Source organism: Larimichthys crocea, unplaced genomic scaffold, assembly GCF_000972845.2.
Source record: "Larimichthys crocea isolate SSNF unplaced genomic scaffold, L_crocea_2.0 scaffold83, whole genome shotgun sequence".
NCBI lineage: Eukaryota > Metazoa > Chordata > Actinopteri > Sciaenidae > Larimichthys > Larimichthys crocea.
In genome coordinates this window covers 1240315-1261205 of record NW_020860930.1, presented here as the reverse complement: position 1 = coordinate 1261205, position 20891 = coordinate 1240315, and the positions used below count along the sequence as shown (strand labels likewise).

At 49.1% G+C, this 20891-nt stretch overlaps 2 protein-coding genes and 1 pseudogene across 4 annotated transcripts in view; 1 reads left to right on the top strand and 2 right to left on the bottom strand.

Moving 5' to 3' along the window:
- Window positions 1-942: 942 nt before the first annotated feature.
- LOC113745545 (monocarboxylate transporter 12-B-like) lies at window positions 943-5783 on the bottom strand (annotated as a pseudogene).
- A 1141-nt stretch (window positions 5784-6924) lies between these two features.
- On the bottom strand, window positions 6925-17535 carry kif20bb (kinesin family member 20Bb). 2 transcript variants are annotated; one of them, XM_027277136.1, is made up of 31 exons: window positions 17316-17535; window positions 16990-17096; window positions 16819-16905; window positions 16350-16469; window positions 16136-16274; window positions 14856-15040; window positions 14732-14774; window positions 14484-14629; window positions 13681-13753; window positions 13486-13597; window positions 13302-13373; window positions 13065-13211; window positions 12796-12958; window positions 12409-12714; window positions 12218-12324; window positions 12018-12138; window positions 11825-11938; window positions 11625-11744; window positions 11349-11508; window positions 11078-11269; window positions 10505-10629; window positions 10213-10386; window positions 9983-10137; window positions 9729-9907; window positions 9556-9630; window positions 9038-9282; window positions 8861-8947; window positions 8405-8458; window positions 8035-8116; window positions 7712-7842; window positions 6925-7260 (listed from the first exon to the last, which is right to left on the bottom strand). In XM_027277136.1, exons 2-31 carry the CDS (start codon window positions 17092-17094, stop codon window positions 7183-7185), a joined length of 3897 nt encoding a protein of 1298 aa, XP_027132937.1. In that variant the 5' UTR covers window positions 17095-17096; window positions 17316-17535; the 3' UTR covers window positions 6925-7182. The 2 variants fall into 2 exon arrangements, with proteins under 2 accessions (XP_027132937.1, XP_027132938.1); XM_027277137.1 differs by having other exon boundaries at window positions 12218-12321.
- The window catches only part of bbs1 (Bardet-Biedl syndrome 1), a 15543-nt gene continuing 11561 nt past the window's right edge, over window positions 16910-20891 (top strand). Inside the window, exon 1 of one of the 2 annotated variants that reach the window (XM_027277139.1) lies at window positions 16910-16937. In XM_027277139.1, coding sequence (XP_027132940.1) covers window positions 16925-16937 — 13 coding nt within the window. In that variant the 5' untranslated portion in view covers window positions 16910-16924. Of the gene's footprint in view, window positions 16938-17665; window positions 18042-20891 lie in introns of those variants that run through there. The other variant, XM_027277140.1, reaches the window with a different exon arrangement.

Genomic DNA, 20891 nt, shown 5'->3' with positions numbered 1-20891 from the left:
TTGTCCGGCGGCTTCTTGCTCGCTCACCCTCTCCTTTTCTCTTCTTAGCTTCCTCCGTCAGCGTCCTCTTCACTCTCTGCTCCCCTGCCATCATGTCCATAGAGGCTGCTGAGCCTGGTTACCTCCTCTTCTTCTTCCTGGTCGTCCATAACGCCTGTTGGTACAAAACACTCAGTTCGTCAGCTTGGAGTGAGCTCAGAGCGACGGGTACCGTCGCTCTGAGCTCACTGCCAAGCTGACGAACTGAGCTAACAGCAGCTACAGCTGTCAGCAGTTTACTTTCACGGTCCATCATAAACTCTGTAAATCACAGAGAGTTGAGGCGGAGCAGCCGGAGGAACATCAGAGGGAAAACCAGAAAACATTTCCTCCATAAAATATGATCCAGTTTCACCAGAATCAGTGAAATAGTTGCTGCTGTGTGACTTAGTGCGTAAAGCGTTACGTACTTCGTCCCGACCGGAGCCCAAAGTTACATAGAGTGAGAACAGACGTACGAATGACAGAGACACCGTTCAGCTGATCCACAGGTCAGTGTGGGTTCAACAGGAGTTAACAGACGTCAGATTAACGTGTGACATAACATTTAAACAAACTAAAAAATTCTTGTTTATTTTGGCATTTTAAATCTTCCATAGAGCAACAGGGTCATTTCAAACATTTCTAAAATGTAAACAGGTCCTCAGGTACAACAGGAAACAGCGGAACTTGGCACAGCTGCAGTTCAACCTGAGCAAAGTCACTGCCTGTTTGAGACCACGGGCAGCGTCCTGTTTAGCTCGTCCATCATGTGACTGAACGATGGGCGAGCTTACAACAATTAAAAACACAGGAACAGGAAGTCTTTACTACAAAATAAAAGCTTGTTACAGTGTTATTGGCCTTCAGCAGACTAAACAGACCACTCCTGTGAAGTGTTTGACTGTCGCCTGCCTTGGCCAATCACAGCCCCTCCAACACCTGTGTGACCGTCACCTTGTTACAGGTGATGAAGCATTCTGATGGGTTGGGACAGGATGTGGGGGTGGAGCTAGTGCTTGGTGTCATTAATGATGGTGGTCACTTGCGGCGGCAGTGGGAATCACAGCAACAATAGAAAGGACGAGCGAGCTGGCCAGCATGGCAGCACCACTGAGGAAGAAGGTGGCCGTGTAACCTTCCTGTGAGGTCAACCATCCAACCTGCAGGAAGAAGAAACGATCAGTGGAGGACTGAGACGTAAACGAGACGCCTGAAGACGTTTCTGATGTTCCATCATGTTGGACACTAACGACTGATTGATGTTTGTTACTAATACTGCTTTTATTAATGCGCGTCAGGTTTCAGAGCTTGTTACTAATGCTGCGTCATGTTTCAGAGCTTGTTATTAATGCTGCGTCATGTTTCAGACTTTGTTACTAATGCTGCGTCATGTTTTCAGAGCTTGTTATTAATGCTGTGTCATGTTTCAGAGCTTGTTACTATGCTGCGTCATGTTTCAGAGCTTGTTATTAATGCTGTGTCATGTTTCAGGCTTGTTATAAGAATTGCTGTGTTCATGTTTTCAGAACTTGTTATAATGCTGCGTCATGTTTCAAGAGCTTGTTATTAATGCTGCGTCATTTTTCAGAGTTTGTTATTAATGCTGCGTCATGTTTCAGAGCTTGTTTATTAATGCTGTGTCATGTTTCAGAGCTTGTTACTAATGCTGCGTCATGTTTCGGAGCTTGTAACTAATGCGCGTCATGTTTCACAGAGCTTGTTATAATGCTGCGTCATGTTTTCAGAGTTTGTTATTAATGCGGCGTCATGTTTCAGAGCTTGTTATTAATGCGTGTCATGTTTCAGAGCGTGTTACTAATGCTGCGTCATGTTTCAGAGCTTGTTATTAATGCTGTGTCATGTTTCAGGCGGTTGTTAATAATGCTGTGTCATGTTTCGAACTTGTTACTAATGCTGCGTCATGTTGCAGAACTTGTTACTAATGCTGCGTCATGTTTCAAGAGCTTGTTATTTTAATGCTGCGTCATGTTTCAGAGCTTGTTACTAATGCTGCGTCATGTTTCAGAGCTTGTGTACTAATGCTGCGTCATGTTTCAGAACTTGTTACTAATGCGGCGTCATGTTTCAGAGCTTGTTATTAATGCTGCGTCATGTTTCAGAGCTTGTTATAACTGCCGTCATGTTTCAAGAGCTTGCTACTAATCCTGCGGCATGTTTAGAGCTGTGTTACAATGCTGTGTCATGTTGCAGAGCTTGTTACATGCTGGCGTCATGTTTCAGAGCTTGTTATTAATGCTTGCGTCATGTTTGAGCTTGTTACTAATGCTGCGTCGGTTTCAGAGCTTGTTATTAATGTGCGTCTGTTTCAGAGCTTGTTACGAGAGCTTGCATGTGTTCAGAGCTTCTTATTAATGCTGCGTCATGTTTCAGAGCTTCTTATTAGGCTGCGTCATGTTCGGAGCTTCTTATTAATGCTGCGTCATGTTTCGGAGCTTGTTACTAATGCTGCGTAATGTTTCGGAGCTTGTTATTAATTGCTGCGTCATGTTTTCGGAGCTTGTTACTAATGCTGCTCAATGTTTCAGAGCTTGTTACTAATGTTGCGTCATATGTCAGAGCTTGTTGTTTAATGCTGCGTCATGTTTCAGAGCTTGTTTATTAATGCGGCGTCATGTTTCAGAGCTTGTTACTAATGCTGCGGTCATGTTTCAAGTTTGTTATTAAGGCTGCGTCATGTTTCAGAGCTTGTTACTCGTTTCAGGTTCGTTATTAAATGCTGCCGTCAATGTTTCAGGCTTGTTAATAATGCTGCGTCATGTTTCAGAGTTTCTCCTTTAGCGTTTGCCATCTGTCTCAGCATAAAGTCTGTAAGTCACGGAGAGTTCCTTCACAGACGAACCGATAAAACAGATTTGGTTTTTCAGCTCGGCTCTTTGTTCTTGTGTCATCGCTGACTGACCAATCAGCTGCCTGAGCTTATGTAACGAGGTTCAACAGAAGTTATCTTCTTGTTCAATGTTAGGTCACACGCCTCAGACCAGCAGGTCATACGTGATGTAAGGCAGGGTGGGCGGGGATGTCTCAGTTTCTCACCCTCCAATGTGGCGGGCTAACAAGGTAAGGGATGGCGTGGAGAAAGTAGACACGCCCAGCGCCGAGGACAGGTACGGAGTTTCCCACGAGGTCTGATGTCACCACGGGGATCAGTGCCACGTAGGCCGCCGTCGAAAGTAACCGTAGAGGACGGCGAAGGGTATGAGGAAGGGGAAGGACCGAAGCAACGGCACAAAGAGGCAGCAGAGACCCTCCATCCCCACCGAGAAACGTACGACGCCAGGCGGTACGGCTTAAACAACACCTGAGACGAAACCACAGTTCAGACCCCTGACTGCATAACCCCTCACCTGGACTCCACTTCCTGTCACTCAGCCATACCTTCGGTCCGTCAGCCAGCCCGAACGTGATGTCCCCGACGATGTCGATGACTCCCAGGAGAGAACATGAGGAAGGCGGCCTGCTGATGGCTGACCCCGCCGCAGAGCGTACGGCACCAGGTAGACGAAGGGAAGGCTGCAGCCGCACGCCAGGAACAGGAAGGACAAGGCCAGGCCCAGGAAGTCCGGCAACAGCAGGAAACGGTAATTCTTTACTGGACAGGAAGCAGGAGCTGAAGCACCACCCCCTCTGCAGCTGAGGGGCGGGGTGTTTCCCGACAGTAAGGGCAGGGACGAAGGTGACGAAGACTTGGCTGGTGACAAAAGGCTGTCTCTGATGGTTGGACAGTGTGTGCGAGCTCGGCGTCCGAGATGTGACCTGCATCAGAGACAGAGACGTGGATCTGTGTCAGAGTCAACAAGTTAATAAGTCCCACCATCTACAGGTCCACAGGAGCGGTCACGGCACCAAAGGGTCCAAAGTTTGTGGAACAACCTCCAGACCTGATCGTGTGTTTACATGTCTTTCTACACTGTTGCTATGGCCTCAGTTTGCTAGTTGCTGGTACTGTGTGCTCATCACCAAGTCTCTCTTCCCCGCCGCCTCCCTCCTCCTCATCCTTCCGCACTGTGATTGGTCCAAGCAGCGCCCACACACACAGAGGTTGGCGACAAAGGCGCTGAGGACAGCAGCGCCCCTCTCCACGAGTACAGCTCGATGAGCAGCTGCACCCACCGGCGCAAACACGAAGGTGCCGATCCCGCTGCCGACATGGCGATGCCGTACGCCAACGCCTTCCGCTGACGGAAGTAACAGCCGACCATGGCAATGGCCGGGGTGTAACAGAGAGCAAAGACCCACACACTGGAGACAGAGCACATGTTTGGTAAAGTGGGGATGCCCTGTAAATGAGGACATGTTTGTAAAGTGAGGGGCGCGTTGTTAAAGGAGGGCCATTTGTTTAAGTGAGGACGCGTTTGTAAAGTGAGGGCCATTTGTTAGGAGGACATGTTTGTAAAGTGAGGGCGCGTTTGGTAAAGTGGAGGACGCGTTTGTAAAGTGAGAGCGTGCCTGTTAAAGTGAGAGCGTGGCCTGAGTGAGAGCGTGCCTGTAAAGTGAGGGGGCGTTTGTAAAGTGAGGGGGCGTTTGTAAAGTGGGGGGCGTTTGTAAAGTGAGGGGGCGTTTGTAAAGTGAGAGCGTGTTTTGTAAAGTGAGGGCGCGTGCCTGTAAAGTGAGGGTGGCGTTTGTAAAGGAGGGCCATTGTTAAGTGAGGACATGTTTGTAAAGTGAGGCGCGTTTGTAAAGTGAGGACGCGTTTGTAAAGTGAGAGCGTGCCTGTAAGTTGAGACGTGCCTGTAAAGTGAGAGCGTGCCTGTAAAGTGAGGGGGCGTTTGGTAAAGTGAAGGGGGCGTTTGTAAAGTGAGGGGTGCGTTTGTAAGTGAGGGGGGCGTTTGTAAAGTGAGGGGCGTTTGTAATGTGAGAGTGTTTGTAAAGTGAGGCGCGTGCCTGTAAAGTGAGGGCCGTGCCTGTAAAGTGAGGGAGCGTGCCGGTAAAGTGAGGGCGCGGCCTGTAAAGTGAGGGTGCGTTTGTAAAGTGAGGGTGTGTTTTTTAAAGTGAGGGCGCGTCCTGTAAAGTGAGGGCGCGTGCCTGTAAAAGTGGGACAGTTTTGTAAAGTGAGGGCCGTTTGTAAAGTGCGGACATGTTGTGGACCTGTCAGGACTCCCATGTTGAAGTAGAGAGTTCCAGACTGGTGCTGAAGGAGCTGAGGAGGAGCCACAGGAGGACAGGAGCCCGCCGAGCATCACTGAGACGCGGCATGACCAACGGTTCCAACCAGGCTGCCGACAGGAGCGTGCATGCAACAGCACACACACAACACACACACCACACACACACACACACACACACACACACACACACACACACACACCACACAGAGGGGTCAGCCTGTTCAGCTGATTGATGTGGACTTGTTTGATCATCAGTACTGACCACAGAGCATGGTGGTGCAGTCCACCAGGCTGTGGATCCATGCGTTTGCTGAGTAGTCGCTCCAAAATGGAGCCTGAAACTCCACAAAGAAGATGGAGACACACCTGCAGACACACAGGAAGTAACCGACCATCAGTGACCAGCCATCAAAAGTGTGTGGTGAGTGTGAGTGTGTGAGAGATGTGGATACACCAGGTCCAGCTGCCTCAGTATCTCTCAACAGACTCGGGTAATCTTTAGCTTTGTTCACACAGTGCGTGTGTGGAGAACAGAATGCATCAAACTGAGCGTGTGGCAGAGGACCGGTGATGTGAACAGGAAGTGTCTGTCAGAGTCAGTGCTGTGGGGTTGAGCAGGTCAAAGGTCATAGACATCTTAGCTACCTGGAGGTCACCGCTGCTCCACGAGTAAATGTGGGACTGACTTTTAGTGGTTGGTGAGAGCTTGGTGAAATAAAAGGCTGAAAGACAGACGCCGAGCTGGGCTGACTGCTGCTGGACTAGGCAGTGAGATCAGCTGCTGCTGGGGACCTGGATGATGATTGGCTGGTAGCAAAGTTGACGACTCGTTGATCAGAATTAATGTAATTACTTGTGATTACACTCTGAAACTGGAGACAACCAATCACAACAAACACTTGTTTATATGCAGATGTTGGTTTATTAACTTAATTTTTACATTAAAATAACAAAAGTTGAAGGTGTTTATTAATTATGATGAATTAATTTATACATGAAACATTAAAAACTTTGTATTTCAGTGAATGTCTTCTGTACAGTTAGTTTTCAGTGAAAGTTTGTCACAGTAAATGACTCTTATTTTGACATCAGCAGGAAGCTTACAGTGACAGGATCTTATGTCAAAATAAGAGTCTTCACTGGACAGTGAAGGTTTCCTCGTTAGAGTCTAGATTAGAATACTGTGACAGGTCATTTGTCTGTTGTTGTTTTTAACAAATTAAAGTTAAAATCTGGTTTTATTCAACATTTTTCTCAGCTGTCTGACTTCCTGTCTGTGGCTCAAAGCTCATTGGCTCCTGCTGAACACGTTAACCTTTAAAAACGTATAGTTTGATTCTTTAAAGTCGATCATCTCTAAAGTTTTATCAGACCTGATCATTGAAATCTGAAATTAATTTATTCTAAATAATAATTCATGTTTGATTTCGCTCTCTCTGTTCAGCTCGTTAACTTGAACAGTGATTAAATTATTTTATCGTGGCGCTCTGCGACTTATTGGACCGAATGGATCAAACTCGGATTCAGACACAAAGAACCCGGTTTATTCCACATCACCGAAGAACATGTCGTCAACAGGTGGAGCTCTACCGGCCTCAAAGACACCTGGATAACAGCCTGCGCAGGTTCTGGACACACCAGACCAGAACTAAGAGGCTTGGTTCAAGGATCAAGGATCAAGGATCAAGGTTCAGCTCAGTTTCTTTGAAACATTTTAAGGGTTTTATTTTGAGTATTTCTGTTTGAATATTTGCGTGAAGAGAACAGATGAGCGTTGTTTAGACAGAGGCTGGGAATCATTTTTATTTTCCATAATGTGAAAAGTTTTGTCACTGTTCTGTTTATTGATCCCGAGCGATGAAAAAACCCCAAAAAAAACAAATCACAACCTAAAAAAACTAAAAACAGAAACTGTACAGATATTTAAAATTAAACTCTTCTTTAGACTCACTGAAGAGAAAAGTCTCATTCTCAATGTGTCCTGAGAGGTTTTCATCCCCGAGATGGTTTTCAGCGTAGTGTTGTCATCGTGATGTCACTTCCTGCAGGTCTTGGACCGCAGCTGTCTCTTAATGATCAGGTGAGCATTCTCCTCCTCTGCTGCTTCTGACATCTGAAACCAAACATGACAAACATCCAGACTTTACGACAAAACGCCCAGACTTTACGACAAAACAAACGTCCAGACTTTACGACAAAACAAACATCCAGACTTTACGACAAAACAAACATCCAGACTTTACGACAAAACAAACGTCCAGACTTTACGACAAAACAAACGTCCAGACTTTACGACAAAACAAACATCCAGACTTTACGATAAAAAAAAAAAACGTCCAGACTTTACGAAAAAAAAAAAAAAAAAAAAACGTCCAGACTTTACGATAAAAAAAACGTCCAGACTTTACGATAAAAAAAACGTCCAGACTTTACAACAGACAAAACGTCCAGACTTTACGACAGGTGCCCTCACTTTACGTCAGACGTCTTGACTTTACGTAAACATCCTCAGGCTTGATGTCTGAAGCTGTAGTCGGACCTCACAAAGATAGGAGCACACTCACCGTGTGCAGAGAGTCGAGCAGCTGAGACGAGGTGTCCGTGTGGTAAAGTTTTTTCCGTCCTCGTCTCGTCTTGGTTGCCGTGGTAACCGTATCCACTGAATGTCCACTGACCAGGCCAATGATGGTTTTAGCTGCAGAGACAGAGGATGAAACAGGAAGCTGGACACAGAGCAGCAGCGCCCTCTGCTGGATGATGTCAGTACAACAACCAACCGCAGCAAACACACGAGGACATTATGTCTTCACTCTTTGTACTCTCCGTCTCAGCTGTAATCAGATTACACAAGTATTCAGTGTTATAACATACGTGACGCCACACTGACCTTTGCTGCTCAGGATGGACGGAGAGCTTTGGATCAACTCCCCGATCTTCTGAAGAGCCCCGTCTGTCTTCACCACCGACGACTGGAGAGAGACAGACAGATACTCAGCCACTGACAGGAAGGAAGTCTGTCTGTCTTCATGTCTGTCTGTCTCTCTGTCTTCATGTCTGTCTTCATGTCTGTCTTCATGTCTGTCTTCATGTCTGTCTCTCTGTCTTCATGTCTGTCTTCATGTCTGTCTGTCTGTCTTCATGTCTGTCTCTCTGTCTTCATGTCTGTCTCTCTGTCTTCATGTCTGTCTTCATGTCTGTCTGTCTTCATGTCTGTCTCTCTGTCTTCATGTCTGTCTTCATGTCTGTCTGTCTCTCACCTGTTTGTTGTTCGCTCTCAATCGGTTTCTTTTGTTCTCACTGAACACGAGATCCTGAAAATAAACAAAAAACATGAAAATACACACAGGTAAGACACACACACACACACAGACAGGTAAGACACACACACACACACACACACACAGACAGGTGTAAGACACACACACACACACACACACACGTGTAAGACACACACACACACACACACACACACAGACAGGTAAGACACACACACACACACACAGACAGGTAAGACACACACACACACACAGACAGGTAAGACACACACACACACACAGACAGGTAAGACACACACACACACAGACAGGTAAGACACACACACACACACACACACACACACACACACACAGGTAAGACACACACACACAGGTAAGACACACACACACAGGTAAGACACACACACACGTAAGACACACACACACACACACACACACCTGCACCTCGCAGCTCTTCCTCTTCCTCGCCGTCGTTGTTTTGGGGGTTTTCTTCCTGTTGGACCTCAGAGGAGAGACGCAGACGTCCTGTTGGACATATTGGACATGACACATTTACCTGTGTGAGCTTCTCCACTGTGACACAGACGTGTGTGTGTGTGTGTGTGTGTGTCTTACCTGTTTGTTCAGGTGTGTCTCTCTTTCCTCCGTCAGTCGCTCCATCTCTCTCTTCACGGCCTCAAAGTCTCGGTCCTCCTCCTGTCGTCTCCCCCTCCTCTCCTGGAGTCTCTCCATCTCCTGCTTCAGCTCCTCCACCACTGACGCCTTCTTCTCCTCCCCCTGTCGGTTCTCCTTCTCCTCCCCCTCCACCTGTCGGTTCTCCTTCTCCCTCCTCTGCAGGCCTTCCTTCAGATGCTCCAGTTCTGACACAGAGGACACAAACAGTCATCAGCTGATCACATCAATAAAGAGATGGAGACACACAGAGATGGAGACACACACAGATGGAGACACACAGAGATGGAGACACACAGATGGAGACACACAGAGATGGAGACACACAGATGGAGACACACACAGATGGAGACACACAGATGGAGACACACAGATGGAGACACACACAGATGGAGACACACACAGATGGAGACACACAGAGATGGAGACACACAGAGATGGAGACACACAGATGGAGTTACCTCGTCTCAGCGTTTCCGTCTCTCTGTAACTTTCTTCAATCAGTTTTTCTTTTTCAGATGAAACTCGAAGCAGCTCTGACAAAAAAAAAAAAAAAAAAAATACACAAACATGTCACACACACACACACACACACACACACACACATACGTTACCATGGTTACCGCTCTCTTACCTTCGTTCTCTCTCTCCAGGTGTCTCCTCCTCTCTTTCTCCGACCTCTCCACCTCCTGCAGTCTCCCTCGCAGAGCTCCACCCTCAGACTCGAGCTCCACCCTCAGGCTCTGGAGCTGTCGGGTGAATTCTGCTTTCTGATTGGCCAGCTGCTCGCTGAGCTCGACACACCTGTCCTGGCTGCAGGTACGACAGAAGTCGGTTCAGGTGTGTAATGATGGATGAGCGACAGTACTGATCACCTGTCAGGTGTACCTGAGTGTCAGAGCGTCCTCCAGCCGCCTGTTCTCTCTCTGCAGGTCATCCACCTGTTCACACCTGTCAGCTGATCTCTGCAGCGCCGCCACGCTCTCCTTCTTCAGCTCCTCCATGGCAGCATGGAAAACACTGCTGCTCCGCCCCTCCTCCACCTGAACCAACCAATCAAACATCAGCTGACAGCAGGTGTGGTCAGTGTGTATGATGACTCATTACAGATGACCAACCTGGACTTCCTGTCTCAGACGCTCCACTTCCTGTGTCAGACTGCTAATGGTGTTGGCCTTCTCCTCTGATTGGCTCCCCAGGTCGCGGAGGCGAGCCTCTGCGGCGTGGAGCTGCTCTGATAGGCTGTCGCACCGATCGGTCTGCTGTTTGAGCTGAGCCTGGAGAGCGGTCACCTGAGGAGTCGACAGAAAGACGAGGTTAGCGCTGAGGAGGCCGACGTGGAGGTGGAGGCCTCCACAAAGGGGCCTCCACCTCCACGTAAGGCGTCGCGTGTCCGTCACGTGTCCGTACCTCGGTCTGCAGCTGGAAGATGCCGTTCACCAGAGCTTTGTTCTCTTTGGACAGTCGGCTCGTTTCTCTTTGCTCAGACTCCAGAGACAAAAACAGCGAGTCACAGTTTGAACACTCGTCCAGAGCTACAGAGGAGGTGGGAGGAGAGAGGGGGAGGGAGGAGGAGGTGGGAGGAGAGAAAGGAGGTGGGAGGAGAGAGACGGGGAGGGAGGGGGAGGAGAGGGAGGGGAGGAGGGGGGAGGGAGGAGGAGAGAGAGGGGGAGGGAGGGAGGAGAGAGAGGGGGAGGGAGGAGGAGGTGGGAGGAGAGAAAGGAGGTGGGAGGAGAGGAGGGGGGAAGAGGGAGGAGAGGAGGGGGGAGGGAGGGAGGAGAGAGAGGGGGAGGGAGGAGGAGGGTGGGAGGAGGAGAGAGGAGAGAGAGGAGGAGAGAGAGGAGGAGAGAGAGGGGGAGGGAGGAGAGAGAGGGGGAGGGAGGAGAGAGAGGGGGAGGGAGGAGAGAGAGGGGGAGGGAGAGAACATCAGTGGTGTCACGGCGTCAGAAGGCGGAGCTCCTGCTCTTGAAGCTCAGCTCGTACCTGTCAGCTTCTCCACCTTCTGCTCCAGTAAAACCTTCTGCTTCTTCAGCTCCTCCACCTCCTCCTCACGCCTCCCCAGCTCCTCCTCCAGCCCCCTCCTCCTTCTCTCCTCCCTCTCCCTCAGCTCCACGATCGCCTCCTCTTTCTTGTCGTTCTCCCCCTGAAGCCTCCAGATCTCCTCCTCCAGAACAACTGAGGAGCAGAGAGAGGAGAACATGGAAGATAGTGCAAAGCTCCATCATCGCCTTCATCATCTCCTCCATCTCCTCACATCTCTTCTTCGCTGGCTCCCTCTCCTTCTCCTCCTCCTGTGGAGCTTCACGCTGTCGTTTCCTGCTCTCCTCCACCTCCTCTCCTCCTGCCCTCCTCACACAGCGGCAGGTCTGCTGGAGGTGCAGCAGCTCCGACCTGATCGACTCCGCCAGCGTCTTCTGAAAGACAGGAAGCATCAGCCGAGTTAGAGAGGACACTTCCTGTTGGCGCCTACAGATCGCACATGATGGTGAAGATGGAGAAGGAGGAGGAAAGGTGGAGGACGTGGACTTACGTCTCTGGTGGCGCTCTCCACAGCGTCCTCCACGGCTGCCTGCAGTTTGTCGATGACGTCGTCCTTCTGCTGACAGATCTCCATCAGCTCCGTCAACTTCTGCTGCTGCTGCTCCGAGCTCTGCAAACAGAAACCAGACGGTGAAACTGATCCAGGTTCTCCACCCTCTGCCTCCGCCACAGAAGAAGAAGGTGGAGTACCTCCTGTGAGTGCTCGGCGAGGCAGTGGTGAACACTCTGAGCGTCCTCTCGGATCTTCTGCAGGTCTTCGGTCAACGAGCCGATGATTCCCTCCAGCAGAGCCGCCTGCTCCTCCTGACGACATCATCATCATCATCATCATCATCATCATCACTAATCAGTGATGACTTCCTGCTGAGTCATGGTTACTCACCTTGCTGTTGTCGGTGCTGACCGCGGGCAGGTCCGCTGTCTTGCTGACGAGGTTCTTCAGGATCTCGACTCTCTTCTCGGCTCTCTCCTCCAGGATCTCCCTCTCCTTCTCCAGACGTTCGCTGACAAACAGGAAGACATCATCACGCCTTCACGCCTTGACTCACCTGTCTGTGGTCACATGATCAGGAGGACTCTTACCTGTAGTCCTTCTCCATCTTGTTGAAGAGCTCCATGAACTCGGCGCTGACTTCTTCTCTGATCTGAGCCTCCAGAACCAAACGCAGCGCCGCCTCTCTGTCTGACTGCTGACACAAACAGAGCGTGCTCAGTGTGAGCGGGCGACGTCCAATCAGGTTTGAACCCACAGACAGCTGCTGAGTGATCGTTACCTCCTCTCCTTGCTCCATCGTCGTGTCCTTCTCCTCCTGCTCCTTGTCTTCCTCACCCCCCGCCTCCAGCACCGTTCCCTCCATCACACTCTCCTCCTCCTCCTCCTCCTCTTCGTCCGACTCTTCCCCGTACTCGTCCTCCAGCACATCCTCCAGGGTCGTCTCCCAGGCAACCATCGAGCTCTTCCGGCCCCGCCCTGACACATTCCTGCGCCGGTCGGCCTCGTCGATGATCATCGACAGCTCCAAGGCCGACCTGTGGGGGGCGTCGTCGATGATCACCGGCCTCGTGTTCAGCACCACCACCTGGACGGGCGGAGAGCGTCTGAGTCAAACAGACTGATGGTGTGTGTGTGTGTGTGTGTGTGTGTGTGTGCGCGCGCTGACCTTCTGGGCGAGGGCGGAGAACTTGAGGACGTTGAGCGTCTCGTCAAAGCAGGACGAGTTCTGATTGATGTTCACCACCATGGAGACGCGGCCGGCACCACAGAAGAAGACCTGCAGGAAGTGTGTGAGCTTGGACTCCCTGAACGGGATGTGGTGCTGGAACCTGCAGACACACACACACACACACACACACACACACACAATCATCGTCATCGTCATCATCATCGTCGTCATCATCACTGAGTGACACTGAGGCTCTGCTGCCGTACTTGGCGTGCTGGTTCAGTCTCATGGCGTTGATGCACTTCCCGAGCGTCAGCAGGGAGCTGTTGATGTTCCCGGCTTCCTTCAGTCTCTCTCCGGTGTTCTGAGTCCGAGAGCAGCGCTCAGAACCGGCCAGGTCACACAGAGCCAGCCTGAAGACAAACAGAGTCATCGTCTACATCCAGAACCAAAGACCTGACACGAGCTCGGACCTCCACGGCGTGGAGGAAGCGGCGCCTTACTCGCTGATGCCGAGGACTCTGGGAACTCCGACGTCGTCCACACGGAGGATCCTGATGGAAAAGATGCTGTGGCTGCAAAACACACAGAACACACTGATTACTCCTCTGTCACACACACACACACACACACACACACACACACACACACGAGTATATAAAGAGTGGAGGTGGAACATCAGCTGACCTCCTGCTGGACAGCTGGTTCAGTCTGGTGGAGGAGAAACTCTGGTTCTTCTTCCCGATCTTCATCACTCTGTACGCCTCCTCAGAACTGTTCACCTGAACCCAGCGCAGGTCTGAAACATTCAGGACACTGAGGTCACTTCCTGTTACACAGACAGACAGGTGACAGACAGGTGACAGACAGACAGGCAGTTACCTTTGATGAAGGAGTTTCCTTTGACGTCCTGAGACAGACGCAGCGTCGCCCTCTTGTGGTGTCCACTGGGAACCTGAATGTCACACGTCAGTCACATGATCAGAGAGACAGACAGAGACAGACAGAGACAGACAGAGACAGACAGAGACAGACAGAGACAGAGACAGACAGAGACAGACAGAGACAGACAGAGAGAGTAAATGTGGGACTGACTTTTAGTGGTTGGTGAGAGCTTGGTGAAATAAAAGGCTGAAAGACAGACGCCGAGCTGGGCTGACTGCTGCTGGACTAGGCAGTGATATCAGCTGCTGCTGGTTCTGGTTCTGGTTCTGGGCTGACTGCTGCTGGACTAGGCAGTGAGATCAGCTGCTGCTGTAGGTTCGTAGCTTCCCTTGTGCAGCCGTGTGGTACATTTGTTGCATTTTTCAATGAAAAATACTCAATTAATTAAATTATAAATATTAATTAAATTATAAATATTAATTAAATTATAAATATTAGGGATGCAAATTATGGATTCATTCATTAATCGTTAGTTGATTGACCTTATCGATCGATTAACGATTAACTGATAAGCGGCTTTTTTCCTGAGAACATTTCTCACGGTGTCTTTAACATAAAGCTAAATGTTGCTCATATACTGAATAAAGATGCACGTTATATTCTTCAGCTAATGTTTTATTGTACCAGTGGGGACGGTACAGATACGACATTTAACCAAAATCAATTCTGCACAGAAAATTGAAATACAGTGGTTGTGTGTGTGTGTGTGGATCCATACAGTGGATCTGATTGGATGTTACCTGTTCCAGCAGGTCGTGGATGTTGTCGTTGTAAATCTCACAGAATGAAACCCAGACGGAGAAACGGACGTTTGAGTCGACGTCCAGGCAGAAGCTGTCAGCGTCAGAGACACTGTTCACACTGCTGTCAGTGCTGAGAGACGAGCCTGCACACACACACACACACACACACACACACACACACACACACCTTCAGTACTCTGTGTTCACTCTTTAAACCATCAGACTTCAGAGTGAACTTCACTGACCGTCGAGTAAGGTCGATCTTCCAGACGTCAGACTTTTGTCACTCTGTGGACACACACACACACACACACACACATTAGCACACACTCGTGCTGCGTTCAGGTGTTTCTTCGTGTCGTGTCTCACCTCTTTCAGCAGCCTCAGCAGGTTCTTCTTGCTGCTGCTCTCTGCAGCCTGCTGGTCTGGAGTCAGCCTGCTGAAGTCTCTGCAGCGCTGAGGCTTCAGGTCGCAGCGGCTGTACAGGCGACCGTCGATGCTGTTGAAGATGACCGACAGGGAGCGCGGCAGCAGACCGCTGTCGTGATCCGGACCTGAGACAGACAGACGGTTCCTTTAAATGAATGAACACGCTGAAGTTGGGACATGTTAACGTTCAATCACATGACCATGTCAACAACCAATAGGAGCGCTCTCCCTCGCACCATCAGGAAGCAGACGACTGACTGTAAACATGGAGGAGAAACCAGAGGAGGCTCAATGAAACACAACCGGTCTCTGCAGACCCACCAGGGCCCACCAGGGCCCACCAGGGCCCACCAGGACCAACCAGGACCCACCAGGACCCACCAGGGCCCACCAGGACCAACCAGGGCCCACCAGAACCAACCAGGACCAACCAGGACCCACCAGGACCCACCAGGACCAACCAGGACCAACCAGGACCAACCAGGGCCCACCAGGACCAACCAGGACCAACCAGGACCAACCAGGGCCCACCAGGACCAACCAGGGCCCACCAGGACCAACCAGGACCCACCAGGGCCAACCAGCATGTGTGTGTGTGTTACAGTGTGTGTGTTACAGTGTGTGTGTTACAGCGTGTGTGTGTGTGTGTTACAGTGTGTGTTACAGTGTGTGTTACAGCGTGTGTGTGTGTGTTACAGTGTGTGTTACAGTGTGTGTTACAGTGTGTGTGTGTGTTACAGTGTGTGTGTGTGTGTTACAGTGTGTGTGTTACAGCGTGTGTTACAGTGTGTGTTACAGCGTGTGTGTTACAGTGTGTGTTACAGTGTGTGTTACAGCGTGTGTGTGTTACAGTGTGTGTTACAGTGTGTGTTACAGTGTGTGTGTGTGTTACAGTGTGTGTGTGTGTTACAGTGTGTGTGTTACAGTGTGTGTGTTACAGTGTGTGTTACAGTGTGTGTGTGTGTGTGTTACAGCGTGTGTGTGTGTGTTACAGTGTGTGTGTGTGGTTCAGTGTGTGTGTGTGTTACAGTGTGTGTGTGTGTGTTACAGTGTGTTACAGCGTGCGTGTGGTTCAGGTAATTGGAGAACATGTTTACATGCAGCAGGTTAGTGATCGTGTCTCCTACACTGACTTCATTTAGAGAGCACGACAGGCTATTTGAACAGACAGACAGACAGACAGACAGACAGACAGACAGACAGACAGGTTGTGTTCTGACCCAGGAATGTGAAGGTCTTTCCAGCGTTTGTCACTCCGTACGTGAACACGAGACAGTTTCCTCCGTCCAGAACGTCCCGAACCAGACCACGAACAGAACCTTCAAACACTTTCTGCTGACTGGAACCAGGGCCAAACACCTGAGAGACAGACAGGTGGTGTCAGACAGACAGACAGCAGGTGATGTCTAGTGATGTCAGACAGGTGATGTCTACCTGTGTGAAGGTGAACCTCTGTGCCGTCTGTGGGAGGGACTTGTCGTTCTGTCGGTTTGATTGACAGGTCTTTGGAGCCTTCAGGACGACAGTGTCCGGCCCCTCGATGGTCACACAGTCCTGGAGAGTGAGACAGGTGATTACAGGTCGCTGACCGCTGTATGAGCCAATCACCACACAGTCCTGAACTTTCTGAATGTTTGGTGTGTCTCTGAGGTTGAACCGCCACCTGTAACTACAGACTGACTGTTCAACAGAAAGTGAAACTCACGCTCTGAAGAGCAAAATACCATCAAGTGAATAATAATAATAATATTATTATTATTATTATTATTGATGCAGGTTACATTTAATACCATCTAAATATGTTTTAACATAACTTTCTGTCTGAAGAGCAAAACATTTCAAAGCAGCAGCTGTTGAAGATGAAAACTAACAGTCATGTGACATCATCAGGTGTGTGTGTTACCTGTGAGCCTGCGTTGTCGCTCTCTGCTGCAGTGAACGGTCGAACTCTCAGAAAAACCTGAAGGTTCTCAGACTGAACCACACTGTCCTGAAGAGAGAGACAGCTGATGAGACAGACAGGTACAGACACACACACACACACACACACACACACACACAGACAGACACCTACCTGTGCAGGTAGAGCTGTGAATTCACCCAGTAAATCTCTCCTGATGTCATCCACCTCCACCGGACCGACCCGCTCCGGTTTACCCCCCAAACAAGACTCCATCATCTCTGTGACACACACACACACACACACAGACACAGACACACACACACACACACACACACACACACACACACACACACACACACACACACACACACACACACACAGGTGATCAGTACTCTGTCGGACCCTTGCCGGGCTAAGCAGAGTTAAACTCGGAGCCGGTTCGCCGGGTCAGCGGAACCGGTACTGTTGTTAGCATTAGCCACATCCAGCTAACCCACCCACGCGCGCGTTAGTTTCGTCGTTACCGTGTCGTGTGGACACGTGATCACATTCAGCCGCAGCAGTGACGCTTGCAGTGAGGCGGACTCACTTTGGACCGGTTCTGTTCGGCACACACGGACTTTCAGGCGGGAAACATCCAAACACGGAGGCTAACGTTAGCTTCAGCGGCTGCTCTCCGCGGGCTGCCGTTTAAACTCAGAGCGGCCGACCAATCAGAGGCCGCGCCTCACAGTGGCCGACCAATCAGAGGCCGCGCCTCACAGTGGCCGACCAATCAGAGGCCGCGCACGGGGAGACGTCATCTCGTTCCCGCAGTCTGACGCGGTCTCGCGAGAGTACGGTTGTTTGGATTAAACGGACTAAAATAATTTTTATTTATTTCAAACATTTTTAAAGAAAGATAAACAAAGGAAACATCTCTCCATGTAATTTATTCAGAAAATTAAAACCGCGTAAACAACGGCGGGTGGATGTGACGTCACTGCCGGGGACAGCGGGGCGGATTGAAGCAGAGAAGCAGATTACCGGATTACACCTTTAGACAGGACCAGACCCGGACCGGCTGACCCGGACCAGATCCTGTGGACCCGGACCAGATCCCGTGGACCCGGTTTGGACCGTGTTTACCGAACAGACGTCGAAGTGACGTCATTATTAGAGACTAACGAAGAAGAACGGGCCGCTGTCAGGGCTCGCGCAGCAACACGGTTTCCTTGACAACGGTGAGAAAACGTCATCACGCCTCGCGATCAGAAACATGACACCAGTAATACGTGACGTCACGACGCTGATTAGTGACTTTAAAATCGGTTACGTCATTACAGCGTGATTTATATGATCAGGGAGCCTGAGTCCTTTCCTAACCACTTATCCTAACCACCTTTCCTAACCACCTTTCCTAACCACCTTTCCTAACCACCTTTCCTAACCACTTATCCTAACCACTTATCCTAACCACCTTTCCTAACCACCTTTCCTAACCACTTATCCTAACCACCTTTCCTAACCACCTTTCCTAACCACTATCTAAACCACCTTTCATAACCACTTATCCTAACCACTTACCAACCACCTTTCCTAACCACTTATCCTAACCACCTTCTAACCAACTTATCCTAACCACCTTTCCCTAACCACACTTTCCTAACCACTTATCCTAACCACCTTCCTAACCAAACCACCTTTCCTAACCATTATCCTAACCACCTTTCCACACCACCTTTCCTAACACTTATCCTAACCACCTTTCCTAACCACCTTTCCTACACCTTTCCTACTTCCTAACCACCTTTCCTAACCACTATCCTAACCACTACCCTAACCACCTTTCCTAACCACTTATCCTAACCACCTTTCCTAACCACCTTTCCTAACCACCTTTCCTAACACCTTTCCTAACCACTTATCCTAACCAACCACCTTTCCTAACCACTTATCCAACCACCTTTCCTAACCACCTTTCCTAACCACTTATCCAACCACTTATCCTAACCACCTTTGCCTAACCACTTTATTCCTAACCACTTTCCTAACCACCTTTCCTAACCACTTATCCTAACCACTTATCCTAACCCTTATCCTAACCACCTTTCCTAACCACTTATCCTAACCACTTCCTAACCACTTATCCTACAACCTTCCCCTAACCACCTTTCCTAACCACCTTTCCTAACCACCTTTCCTAACCACTTATCCTAACCACCTTTCCTAACCACCTTCCTAACCAACCTTTCCTAACGCACCTTTCCTAACCACTATTTATCCTAACCACTTATCCTAACCACCTTTATCCTAACCACCTTTCCTAACCACAACACTTTCCTAACCACTTATCCTAACCACTTATCCTAAACACCCTTTCCTACAACCTTTCCTACCAATATCCTAACCAACCACTTTCCTAACCACTTACCTAACACTTTCCTAACACCTTTCCTAACCACTTATCCTAACCACCTTTCCTAACCACTTTCCTAACACCTTTCCTAACCACCTTTTCCTAACCACTATCCTAACCACCTTTCCTACACTTATCCTAACCACCTTACCAAACCACCTTCCTAACCACTATCCCTACCTACCTTTCCTAACCACCTTTCCTACCATTTCCTAACCACCTTTCCTAACCACCTTCCTAACCACTTATCCTAACCACCTTTCCTAACCACCTTTTCCTAACCACCTTCCTAACCACTTCCTAACCACTTATCCTAACCACCTTTCCTAACCACTTATCCTAACCACTTATCCTAACCACCTTTCCTAACCACTTCCTAACCACCTTTCCTAACCACTTATCCTAACCACCTTTCCTAACCACTTATCCTAACCACCTTTCCTAACCACCTTTCCTAACCACTTATCCTAACCACTTCCTAACCACCTTTCCTAAAAAAAAAACCACTATCCAACACTTATCCTAACCACCTTTCCTAACCACTTATCCTAACCACTTTACCTACCACCTTCTAACCACTATCCTAACCACCTTTCCCCTAACCACTTATCCTAACCACCTTTCCTAACCACCTTTCCTAACCACCACCTTTCCAAACACCTTTCCTAACCACTTATCCTAACCACCTTTCCTAACCACCTTTCCTAACCACCTTTCCTAACCACTTATCCTAAACACCTTTCCTAACCACTTATCCTAACCACCTTTCCTAACCACTTATCCTAACCACCTTTCCTAACCACTTATCCTAACCACCTTTCCTAACCACTTATCCTAACCACTTATCCTAACCACCTTTCCTAACCACTTATCCTAACCACCTTTCCTAACCACTTATCCTAACCACCTTTCCTAACCACCTTTCCATAACCACTTATCCTAACCAAACCGTTCCTAACCACCTTTCCTAACAACCACTTATCCAAACACCTTTCCCTACCACCTTTCCTAACCACTTATTCCTAACCACCTTCCTAACCACCTTCCTAACCACTTACCTAACCACCTTTTCCTAACCCTTTCCGAACCACCGTTCTCTAACCACTTTCCTAAACCACCTTATCCACCACTTATCCTAACCACCACATTCCTATCCAACCACCTTTCCTAACCACTTATCCTAACCACTTTATCTATTCCCTAACCACCTTCGACCACTTATCCCTAACCACTTATCCTAACCAACCTTTAACCAACCTTTCCGAACCACTTTCCTAACCACTTATCCTAACCACATGCCTAACCACTTAGTCCTAACCACCTTTCTAACCACTTAGCCTAACCACCTTTCCTAACCACCTTTATCCTAACCACCTTCTCTAACCACCTTCCTACACTTATCCTAACCACCTTTCCCTAACCACCTTTCCTACCACCTTCCTAACCACTTATCCTAACACCTTTCCTAACCACTATCCTAACCACCTTTTCATAACCACATGTATCCTAACCACCTTTCCTAAGCCATTTACTAACCACCTTTCCTAAGCACTTATCTTAACCCGCTTATCCTAAAAACCTTTCCAACCACTTATCCTGACACCACTATCTAACCACCTTTCCCCCTAACCACTTATCCCTACCACCTTTCCTACCACCTTTCCTAACCAAGTAA